Genomic DNA, 12486 nt, shown 5'->3' with positions numbered 1-12486 from the left:
GTTTAGCCATTCTCCTGCCTCAGCCTCCCGAGTAGCTAGGACTACAGGCGCCCGCCACCTCGCCCGGCTAGTTTTTTGTATTTTTTAGTAGAGACGGGGTTTCACCGTTCTAGCCAAGATGGTCTCGATCTCCTAACCTCGTGATCTGCCCGTCTCGGCCTCCCAAAGTGCCGGGATTACAGGCTTGAGCCACCACGCCCGGCCTTGTTTTCAAACTCTTACTGAGGACTGGGTCAAAATCGAATCAGGCTGACTTGAAAGCTAGAGAATCCTCAGCTCAATTCGCAGCTCAGCCACTTCCTGCTTGAGGGGAATTTTCACCAGTGAGTTCCACCTGAGCCTCAGTTTTCTCATCTGTAAAATGGTTGCATGGTGCAGTGGTTAAGACCAGATTTGGACCACCTGGATTTGAATCTTATTTATACCACTAATTAGCCTGTGACCTTTGACTTGTTACCCAACAGTTCTGTGCTCCATTTGCCTTGGATATAAAATGGGGATGATGACTAGGCATGATGGCTCACGCCTGTAATCTCAGCACCTTGAAAGAACGAGACAGGAGGATCACTTGAGGCCAGGAGTTCAAGACCAGCCTGGGTAACCTCAGGGTCCTCAGGACCCTGTCTTCATAAAAAAAATTTAAATTAGCCAGGCATGGTGGTGCACACCAGTGGTCCCAGCTACTCAGGAGGCTAAAGTGGGAGGATCACTTGAGAGGGAGGTCAAGGCTGAAATGAGCTGTATTCATGCCACTGCACTCCAGCCTGGGTGAAAGAGTGAGACCCTGTCTCAAAAATAAAAATAAAATGAATTAGGAATGAAGATATAACATCTGTGTCTTAGGGTTGTTGTGATAACTGAATGAGTTCATAGATATAAAACACTCCGAATGGAATCTGGCTCAGAGAATGCACTCAGTCAATATTGTAAATGTTGGCTGTTTTGGTCATGATTGTTATTACCTTCAAGGACTTTGCGGGAGGATTAGAAATAATATATGCAAATCATCTAATACAGAATGGTTGTGCAAATATTTTGGAAATTAATTAAATGATGAGTTCATATGTTAACCATGCCAGGACACCAAAGCAGTGGTTCTGAGCCCTTGCCAAACTTTAAAATCGCCTGGAGAGTTTTAAAAAGAATACTCTGAGTGACTAATTAAATTAAAATATCATGGGGGCAGAGCCAGGGCACAGGATAACCCAAGGCCACTCTAGCACTTAGCCTGGAGGTCCCGCTCCTAGGTCAGCTGTCAATATCATCCTTTACAAATCCAGGTCTAATGATTTATACTTTATCCACCTTCTACCTCCCCAGGGCGAGGACAGTGTTTAGCACAGGTTTGGTACCAGGAGATACTTGTGGAATACATAGAGGATTGATTTAGTGTTAAGTTACTTGAAAGCAGGGACCATGTTCACCTTGCTCATCATTGTATGCCCGGCGCATACAATGCCTGGCACACAGAAGGTGTCCAATAAATGTGTGTTGTATTAATTAATCTGTTAATTTATCAAAGACAATTTCCAGGGAAAGGTTCTTGGGGGAATTCTTTTGTGTTGCCACTGCCACCTGCTGGTCATTTTGCTGCACTGCAGGTAACACAATGGGGATTTGTGTTCTCTGAAGGGAGCCACCAATGTCAACAAGAAAAAGCCTCCCCCACCAGGGGGAGGGAAAGTGAGGCTTCTCCTCTGCGCTTTCTCCAGCACAACTGAGATCACACTGGGTTGCAATGACCCGATAACTGCTCTCTGTTCCCCACTCGACTGAGTTCTGGGAGAACAGAAACCATGATTCTCTAATTCACTACTTCACACCCAGCTCCTAGCACACGGATGGAATGTTGGAGTAACAGAGTCTACAGTCTAAAAAGAAAACAAAAAAAACAAAAAAACCGGAGAGTGTATTCTGGACTCTAGGAGTTCAAAAACTATGAAGTGTAGTGCACCGGGCTGCATTTCCCAAGGAGTAGGAGTATTAGATACATTACGGGAGTACCCATGCGGCTTTAAACAGTGTCCAGATGAACTTTTTGTGAGTCATTTGGCTTAGAAAATTAGAAAAATTAAAACTGACATGTGAAGCCTCTGATTATAAGACTATTATTATTTAGAGTGAGGCTAAATTATATAGTGCAATCTAAATAGAAAAACAAGTCAATAGAAATTTACAAAAATATATTAAAGAGGACAGGTGTGGTGGCTCACGCCTGTAATCCCAGCACTTTGGGAGGCTGCGGTGGATGGATCACTTGAGGTCAGGAGTTCGAGACCAGCCTGGCCAAAATGGTGGAACCCCGTCTCTACTAAAAATACAAAAAAAAAAAAAAAAAAATTAGCTAGGCGTGGTGGCACATGACTGTAGTCCCAGCTACTCAGGAGGCAGAGGCAGGAAAATCGCTTGGACCCAGAAGGCTGAGGTTGCAGTGAGCTGAGATCATGCCACTGCACTACATCTTGAGTGACAGAGTGAGACTCCATCTCTCTCTTTCTCTCTCTCTCTCCATATATATATACACACACACGTATATGTGTATATATACGCATTAAGTAAACAACAGTACAATTGGTATGAAAATATGACAAGAGTTATAAAAGTCATAAAAATAATCAGTGTGTATTGGGTGCTCACTATATGCTGCCCATCTCATGTGCATAAGTTTATTTAATTCTCATAACAACGCCATGAGATAGCCCATTTTCAAGATGAGGAAATTGAGGCTCAGAGAGATCAGTTGTGCTCACAGACGTACAACTAGGATCTGAATCCTGAGCCCTTGGACACTTGAGCCCAAGCGCTTCTACTCTGCAATTTGCCTTTAAATGAAATGATGTGAGGTCTTTCAAGAAACATTTATTGGGCTCCTATCCTGTACCAGGCTGCCAAGGATGCAGCAGCGAGCTCAGCTGGGTTGAGGACCAAAGACTTCCTAAGGATATTTTCAGAGGAATCATTAGAACATGAATGGCACTGGGTTTATAATGTATATTATAAATATTATAATGTACATTATAAAACATTCATTATACCATCTATGTTTATGGTAAAATAATGCAGACCCACCCTGCATTAAAAAAAAAAAAAATACAACAAAGCACAGGCTGTGAAAATCAAAATAAAATTCTCCCTTCCTACAGAACATCCCCAAGGCACGCTCTGCAGGGTTAATGATCCCTTGCCAGCCCTTTTAGGTCTCGTCCATAAACACATAATAGAGTGCTGCCTTGGAGGGAGCCCCATGATTGATTTAAGCAAGCCTTTGTGATTTGACTCTGGGCTCAGACACAGAAGCATTGGCTGCATATCCATCCTGCTCTGGAATGCCAGGGGGTAAACTTCAAGTATACAAATGACCTTCAATTAGTGGAAGGATTAGCCTTGGCCAAGTGTCAGCTGAACCACTTATTGCCTCATCTCTGGGAATCTTGTGGAAAGGGAAGTACTTTCAGCATCTCTGCCTCTCTCGCTCAACTATTCCAACAGCCCCTTCCCTTGACTGCGTTAGCGGTCTTCTCCAGCCAGCCAGGGTCTTCTGAGTTTCTCTCTTCTATGGCACCTGCCATTTTTAATTACATTGTCCATGTACACATTTGCTTGGCCCCTTAGAGCATGCAGACCATGAGCGTTAGAGGGCAGGAATGGTGCCAGATTCACCTCCTTACCCCATTGCTGGACGCATTGCTGGGCGTGAAGTAAGCATTCATGAGATATTTTCTGAATAAATGCAACGGTGCCCGCCAGAGCTATCTATGGTGTCATCCAAGATGCAACTCCAGCTGCACAGGGACCTGGAAAGTCTCTTTCCACAGGCTACTTCTGGGCTAGATTTCAAGGGTGGGAAGGAAACAGTTCATAAGTCCCAGTGAAGACTGCTATCGACGTATAAAGGAAAACCCTTCAACCTCAAGACTAGAAGCCGGATTCCTACCCATCCACCCACTGGAGGAGATCAAAGCCCCGATTCTTCATGTGTGGTGATTACTGTGACTCAAACATACTCATCAATTGATTCATTCATCTTTTCATGGGAAAAGTGATACATTTAAATGCCTACAAGGCCAGGCAATAGGGAATGGCAGAGATTGGGGCCAAAGTAAAGAATATTCCTGGTCTAACAGGAAAAGCCAGTTCTCAACTCCAGCCAGTCATTGCCATGTAACTATGTGAACCCAGTATTGCCCAATCTTCTAATGTTTCAGAAGAATCCAGAAATCTAAGTTATTATTTGAAATCTCCTAATTTGTGAAAGCTCGGTAACTATTGTTTTAGTTGACATTGCTCAAGCTAAGTAGAGCCCAGATGTAAGTCACGTTCACAGAGAAAAGGGTTCTAGCTGGGACCTGTATTGTACTGTGTGCCTTGAACCACAAGTACCATAGGACCAGGGATTATATCTATTTTATTCACCTCTGTGTCCTCAGTACTACTTATGTTGTTGGCACGTAGTAATTGCTCAATAAACATTATTTGAGTAAATAAAGGAATGCTTTCTGTGAACCAGGCATTGTACTGGGTATGAGCATAATATGAGTTTTAAGCCTGGGAAAGAGGTGCCAGAAAAGATTCTGAAGTTGTGATGGTGATAAGACAGAGTTCCCACCTGCCTTTGGGTAGCAATCTGGGTCTTGAAGGGATGCTTGAGATTCATCTTGCAAAATAAGATGCTTCAAACAACACATGTTTATTATCTGACAGTTTCTGTGGGTCAGAAATCTGGGCATAGCTTAACATGTGCACCCATGTTTATAGCAGTATTGGTCAGAGTAGCCAAAAGGGGAAGCTACCCAAGTGTCCATCGATGGATGAACAAAAAACAAAATGTGGCACCTGCCTACAATGGAGTATGAGTCAGCCTTGAAAAGGAAGAAAATTTTTGACACATCTTACAACCTAGATGAACTTTGAGGACATTACGCTAAGTGAAAGAAGCCAGTCACAGAAGGCAAATACCATTTGATTACACTTACACGCGATAGCTAGAGCTGTCAACTTCATAGAGACAGAAAGTAGAATGGGGGATACCAGGGGCTAGGGATAAGTTGTTTAATGCATATAGAGTGTCAGATTCGCAAGATGAAAAGAGTTCTGGATATAAGTTGCCCAAGAATGTAAAAGTACACTAACCTACTGGACCGTACACTTAAAATGGTTAAGATGGTCAGTTTTATGTTATGTGGATTTTACCACAATTTAAAATTTTTTAAATAATAAAGCTTATAATGTTTTCGGATGTGTAGTCCTGTGTGTGAAGCAATTTGCTAGCTGTCCATTCCATCCAGGTGCTGAAAAAGGACTAGATTTCACCTGGGGCCTGAAATGGGTTAAACCTGTAGGTTCAACTCTCCAATAAATACTGTGATCCCAGCATCTTGGGTGGCTGAGGCAGGAGGGTTGCTTGAGCCCAGGAGTTTGAGACCAGCTTGGGAGGCATAGCAAGGCGCTGTCTGTACCAAAAAAAAAAAAAAAGCCAAGTGTGGCCGGACACGCCCTTAGTCCCAGCTACTCAGAAGGCTTAAGCAGGGGAATTGCTTGACCCTGGGAGGTTGACGCTGCAGTGAGCCGGGGTTGCACCACTGCACTCCAGCCTGGGTGTCTTAGGCTACCGGGGGCTTTGTGTCTGCAGCTGAAGAGAATGGTCACCAGATGGCAGTGTGGGCTTATTTTTAATAGTTGGGGCCTTTTATTGCATTCCTTCTAAATCCCAGGCCCTGAGCTTCAAGCTTGCTCTAACAGGCTCATCTCCAGTGAGAGAAACAGATAAATAATTCAGTACAATACAGTGCATGCAGTGCTGGAAAAACTAAGAAGACTGACGACTCAGTTGATGGTAAGAGGCATCAAGGAAGGCTTCCTGGAGACGGAGAAATGAAGACTGAGTGTTGAAAGACAAGACCTAGTCATGATGGATACGCAGGTTAGGTGTCAGGTGAAAAGCAAGGAGAAGATTTCATAATTAAACACCCCCACCGTCCATCATTTACTAAGCACCTATGACATGCCAAAAACATCTTACGCATTTCCTTCTTTATCTATTTTAGTCCTCCAAATTCCTGTAAGACAGATAATACTTTGATCATCATTACGCTAATGAGGAAACAGGATCAGAAAGGTTATGCCACTTGCTGGCGATTGCACAGCTAATAAGTAACAGAACTCGTATTTTAACCTTGATTCCACAGCCAACTTCATTCTACCTTTCCCATATGTAATCTGTGCCCAGAGGTGGAAGACAGAAAGGAGAGTTTGAGAAATAGAAAACAGTCTGACATGAGGTGGGGATGCAGACAGAGGATGCTGGAGAGGCTGACCAAAGCTAGATCACACAGATTCTGAGCAGGACTCCCCAAAGATTTACATCATCTCATCAGAGCTCCTTCTGGCTTGCATTTCAGCGGAGGAGTCCCTGGCATGTGACAATCCAGGGCTGCCTGAAAATGGATACCAAATCCTGTACAAGCGACTCTACCTGCCAGGAGAGTCCCTCACTTTCATGTGCTACGAAGGCTTCGAGCTCATGGGCGAAGTGACCATCCGCTGCATCCTGGGACAGCCATCCCACTGGAACGGGCCCCTGCCCGTGTGTAAAGGTAAAGAAACCTACTCACCACACAGGGTCCACGGGCCCTGGAGATGTCAGGATTGGCTCACAGGAGTTCTGAACTTGCTCTAAAAAGTTGGACTAGGAGTTCGAGACCAGCCTAGGGAACATAGTGAGACCCCCATCTCTGATAAAAAAAAAAAAAAAAAAAAAAAAGTAGTTGGGCACACACCTGTAGTCCCAGCTACTCGGGAGGCTGAGATGGGAGGATCACCTGAGCCTAGGAGGTCAAGGTTGCTCTGAGCCTTGATCATGCCATTACACTCCAGCCTGGACATAGCAAGACTCTGTCTCAAAAAAATTAAATTAAATTTTAAAATAATAAAAAGCTGAGCTACTGTACTTCATTAAATCTAAGATGTCACCACTAAAAAAGAAAAAAAAAATGTCGCCAATTACACTATGACACAATGTCTTCTCCTGGCTTAGAATTTTTGTTGTTGTTTTTTTTTTTTTGAGATGGAGTCTGGCTCTGTCTCCCAGGCTGGATGAAGTGCAGTGGCGCGATCTCGGCTCACTGCAAGCTCTGCCTCCCGGGTTCACGCCATTCTCCTGCCTCAGCCTCCCGAGTAGCTGGGACCACAGGCGCCCGCCACCTCGCCCGGCTAGTTTTTTGTATTTTTTAGTAGAGACGGGGTTTCACCGTGTTCGCCAGGATGGTCTCGATCTCCTGACCTCGTGATCCGCCCGTCTCGGCCTCCCAAAGTGCTGGGATTACAGGCTTGAGCCACCGCGCCCGGCCTAGAATTTTTATTTTTACTTACTAAAGGAGTTTTTGGCCAGGCACAGTGGCTCACGCCTGTAATCCCAACACTTTGGGAGGCCAAGGCAGGCAGATCACTTGAGGTCAGGAGTTCAAGACCAGCCTGGCCAACATGGTGATACCCCATCTGTACTAAAAATTTTTAAAAATTAGCCTGGCCTAGTGGTACACGCCTGAAGTTCCAGCTACTCGGGAGGCTAAGGCAGGAGAATCACTTGAACCCGGGCGGCAGAGGTTGCAGTGAACTGAGATCACGCCACTGCACTCCAGCCTGTAATGACACAGTGATATTCTATCTAAAAATAAAAATAAATAAATAAATAAATAAATAAATAAATAAATAAAAAGGTCTTTAAGCGTTAAGCTTTTTATCATATATCACAATTATGAAAATGTTGAAATGAAAATATAAGCAGCCTAGGCGCAGTGGCTCACACCTGTAATCCCAGCATTCTGGGAAGCGGAGGTGGGAGGATTGCTTGAGCCCAGGAGTTCGAGACCAGCCTGGGGTAGCATGGTGAAACCATTTCTACAAAAAAAATAATAATAATAATACAAAAATTAACCTGACATAGTGACATGTGCCTGTAGTCCCAGCTACTTGGGAGGCTAAGGTGGGAGGATCACTTGAGCCCAGGAGACAGAGGTTGCAATGAGCTGTGATCACGCTACTGCACTCCAGCCTGGGTAATAGACCAAGACTCTGTCTCAAACAAACAAACAAAATACAAGCAAAATAAACTGGTTCCAGTGTATTTAAAAGTTCCCCACCTTCAAAGTCTGGCACTTTTGATTTTCTAAATTATTACTAAATTTTTTTGTAGAGATAGGGTCTTGCTATGTTGCCCAGGCTGGCCTAGAACTCCTGACCTCAGCAATCCTCCCTCCTCTGCCTCTGAGTAGCTGGGATTGCAGGTATGAGCCACCACACCCAGCTGTAGAATCATTTTTTACTCCAGGTCTTCAACATTAACCTCCACTCAATATTGCTCCAGTTGAATGTCATTCTGTACTAAAATATATATACATTTACATACATACATGTATATGCATACATATACATACACATGTGTACATATATATATTGCTCCTGTCCCATTAAAGCATCAAGGATGCAGAATTCAGTAGGAATGTCCATAACGAACTAAAGTCTTTGATACAAGGGGCTTGCAGTTACATTGAGGCAGGGCTGGGACGAGGTTGAGGCAAGAGAGGTGCCTGAGGCGAAAAATGTAAGGAGGTGACCAAGTGTCCCATAGAACAGCCTTTAAAAAAGAGTCTCCGTACACTTCTCGCCCTAGACGCCTCGCCTTGCCCTAGTCCCTGCCCTGTGAACCAGCCTGGCTTTTGTTTATTTGTTGTTTGTTTGTTTTTGTTTGTTTGTTTGGAGACAGGGTCTTGCTCTGTTGCACAGGCTGGAATGCAGTGGCGTGATCATGACTCACGGCAGCTTCAATCTCCTGGGCTCAAGCAATCCTCCCACTTCAGCCTCCCGTGCGGCTGGAATCACAAGTGCACGCCACCATGCCCAGCTAAATTTTTTTATTTTTGTGGAGATGGGGATCTCGCTATGTTGCCCAGGCTGGTCTCTACTCCTGGCCTCAAGCGATCCTCCCACCTCGGCCTCCCAAAGTACTGTGATTACCGCGTCCAACCTCTGCCTGCCTTTGACCCCTGCTTAGAGAACACTGCTTAATTATTTCCCACCTCTTGCACCGCCTTCTCACAACCAATTAGTTCCCATGGGTTAGGAGTGTTCTCCCACTGCCTACGGGGTGATCTCCCAGGGTGCTGCCTGGCATTCTGCAAACCCTGATACTCTTACGCCCCCACGTTTGTGCATACGGCGAATCATGAGCGCCACCTGGTGGCAGTTATTATTACACACTATTGCTTTAAGCCTCGCCCCGACCTCCCAGATGGTGAAGTGAGAAAATTGCATCTTAGAATCCATTGAACACTCATCACTAAAATTAAGTTGTAACACACTGAGTAAAATTTGGATTCGTTTATCTGGATCTTTGAAGTGCACAGTCAGTCATAGTAACGGAAATACGTTCAGTGTTTTAGGCCAGTGGATCTTAACCTTTATTGCATTAATGCCCCTTTGAGAATCAGGCAAAAGGCACTGAATTTGCCCTCAGAAGCGTGAAGTTTTATGTCTCTACTTGGGAACCCATAACTCCAGTGGATCCCCAAATGCCTTATTCATGAACCCCAGCTCTGAGACTTAAAACTACATTCCCAGCTAGTTTGTCCACTCTGAGGTATATTTCCAAAAGAAGTGAAAACAGGTGTTCAAACAAACACTGTCTATGAATGTTTATAGCAGCACTATTCACGAGAGCCACAAGATAGAAACAACCCAAATGCCCCTCAACTGATGAATGGATAAACAAAAGTGTGGCAGAAAAAAGGGAATATTATTCAGCCAGAAAAAAAGGAATGAAATATTGACACATGCCACAACACGGATGAACCTCAAAGCCATTATGTTAAGTGAAGGAAGCCAGACACAAAAGGTTTTAGGATTCTGTTTATAGGAAATATGTAGCATGGGTAAATCCATAGAGACAGAAAGCAGAGTCGTGGTTGTCTAGGGACTGCTTAATGAGTATGGGGCTTGTTTTGGAGATGATGAACATGTTTTGGAACTAGACAGAGGTCATGGTTGTGCAACATTGTGAATGTGCTAAATGCCCCTGAATTGTTAACACTTTAAAATGGTTAATTTTATGTTATGTGAATTTTATCTACCTAAAAGAAAAAAAAAAAAAACCCTGAATCACCTCATTTAAGTCTTATGACCACTAAAATAGGTGAGTCATCTTACCTGTTTTACAGATGTAGAAGGAGAAGCTCAGAGAAGTTAAGTGACTTTCCCAAAGTCACGCAGCTAGTACAAGACAAAGCTAGGACTTGAACCCGCATCTCATGACTGTAAATTTCCCACTTTCAGGGCTACTAAGAAAGACCCCCAACCAGCCAATCACCGCAGCATGGAAACCTAGGTGTGTTCATACATTCCCGAATCTACCCCAGATCTCCCAAGCCAAAATCATTGAGAGGCGGGCCTGGAATAAACATTTTAACAAGCTCTCAAATGCACTTTGAATTTGAGAACCATTTAAGGCCGCGATTTCCAAACATTTAGTGCAAACATAAACGGAGTCCTGAGCCCTTTCCACTGAGATTCTGATTCACTGGGTCTGAAGCAGGACCCAGGGACCAGTTTAACCGCACAGGTGAATTGTGTCATCAGCCAAGTATGCGAAACACTAGCATAAGTGATGCAATTTAATCTTACCAGGTATCAAGCAGGGGCTCATCACATGAATGACAATGACTTATATAAGCAGTTTTTTGTTTTTGTTTTTTTTTTTTTTCCGAGACGGAGTCTCCCTCTGTCGCCCAGGCTGGAATGCAGTGGCGCGATCTCGGCTCCCTGCAACCTCCGCTCCCGGGTTCATGCCATTCTCCTGCCTCAGCCTCCCGAGTATCTGGGACTAGAGGCACCTGCCACCACGCCTGGCTAATTTTTTGTATTCTTAGTAGAGACAGGGTTTCACCGTGTTAGCCAGGATGGTCTCAATCTCCTGACCTCGTGACCCGCCCACCTCGGCCTCCCAAAGTGCTGGGATTACAGGTGTGAGCCACTGCGCCCGGCCTAAATTTATTTTTGATAGTACAGGAAACCTGCTTTGTAGAGCTTAAGTATTGGGAAGTTCCTGAGTAAAGATTGCCTGTAAACCCTGTAACTGTCATATGGACATTAATTGAAGTTAATTTGACGTTGTTGAGGAGTTTTCTGCAGGGGAGAAAACAGCAGGATTTGTTTCTTAATGAACCTTGGCCAGGCGCGGTGGCTCACGCCTGTAATCCCAGCACTTTGGGAGGCGGAGGCGGGCGGATCCCTAGGTCAGGAGATGGAGACCATCCTGGCTAACACAGTGAAACCCGTCTCTACTAAACATAAAAAAAAATTAGCCGGGTGTGGTGGCGGGTTCCTGTAGTCCCAGCTACTTAGGAGGCTGAGGCAGGAGAATGGCGTGAACCCGGGAGGCGGAGCTTGCAGTGAGCTGAGATTCAGCCACTGCGCTCCAGCCTGGGCGACAGAGAGAGACTCCCTCTCAAAAAAAAAAAAAAAAAACCCAAATAAGAAAACCATGAAAAGGGCAACTTTGGCCTGGACAACGTGTTTGTATCTGCCACGTGGCTTTTTAAATTCTTCTTGGATTAATTGCGAAGGTATCTCATGGAACAAGTAGAAGAAATCAGAGTTTCAAATGGAAGAAGCAGAGTTTTCCTCTCTCCTCCACCCCTTTCTTTCTTCTGCGGAAGCCAGTGATGATCACTTGAATTTCCAGTGTCACACCTTTCCCTAGGCTTGTACATGTAGATATACTTGGAAAGAGAGAGGGATATTTGTTTTTGTTTTATAGAAAAAAAAAAAAAAAAAACCTGGGTGTGGTGGCTTACACCTGTAATCCCAGTACTTCGGGAGCCAAGGTGGGAAGATCACTTGAGCCTGGGAGTTTGAGACCAGCCTAGGCAAAATAGTGGGACCTCATCTCTACAAAAAAATCAAAAAAATTAGCCGGGCATGGTGACACGCTCCTGTAGTCCCAACTACTTGGGAAGCTGAGGCAGGAGTATTGCTTGAGCCCAGGAGGTTGAGGCTGCAGTGTGCCATGACTGCACCACTGTACTCCAGCCTGGGAGAGGGAGCAAGACCCTGTATCAAAAGAAAAAAAAGGGAGGGGGGTCCATATCATGCTGTACTCTGTGTTTTACTTATTACAAATGTAGCACCATGTTATTTTTTTTAATTGCCACCCATCATTCCACACCTTGCCTGTTCCCCAGTGCATTCAGCCCTTCCTCTGTTGATGGAGACATCAGTTCTCTTCCAGTTTTTTGTTTGTTTTGTTTTGTAAAAACATTCTTGCCCATGAATCCTTGGATGCTGGCACTTTTCATCCTGCAGGACAGGTTCCTCAAAGCAGGATTGATGGTGTGGGCAAAGGCCTGTGGATACAGAGTTGTCCTGGATGTCACCAAATCGTTGCCCGCAATTGGAGCAATCCATGCTCACCAACAACGTGTAATAATGTCCATT

At 44.6% G+C, this 12486-nt stretch overlaps 1 protein-coding gene across 1 annotated transcript in view; it reads left to right on the top strand.

The window, feature by feature from the left end:
* SEZ6L (seizure related 6 homolog like) overlaps nucleotides 1-12486 on the top strand; it is a 92763-nt gene that overhangs the window by 67721 nt on the left and 12556 nt on the right. Inside the window, exon 12 of the mRNA XM_025399159.1 lies at nucleotides 6399-6593. Coding sequence (XP_025254944.1) covers nucleotides 6399-6593 — 195 coding nt within the window. The remainder of the gene's footprint in view (nucleotides 1-6398; nucleotides 6594-12486) is intronic.

This window comes from Theropithecus gelada, chromosome 10, assembly GCF_003255815.1.
Source record: "Theropithecus gelada isolate Dixy chromosome 10, Tgel_1.0, whole genome shotgun sequence".
Taxonomy (NCBI): Eukaryota; Metazoa; Chordata; class Mammalia; order Primates; family Cercopithecidae; genus Theropithecus; species Theropithecus gelada.
This window is presented reverse-complemented; position numbering and strand designations above follow the sequence as displayed.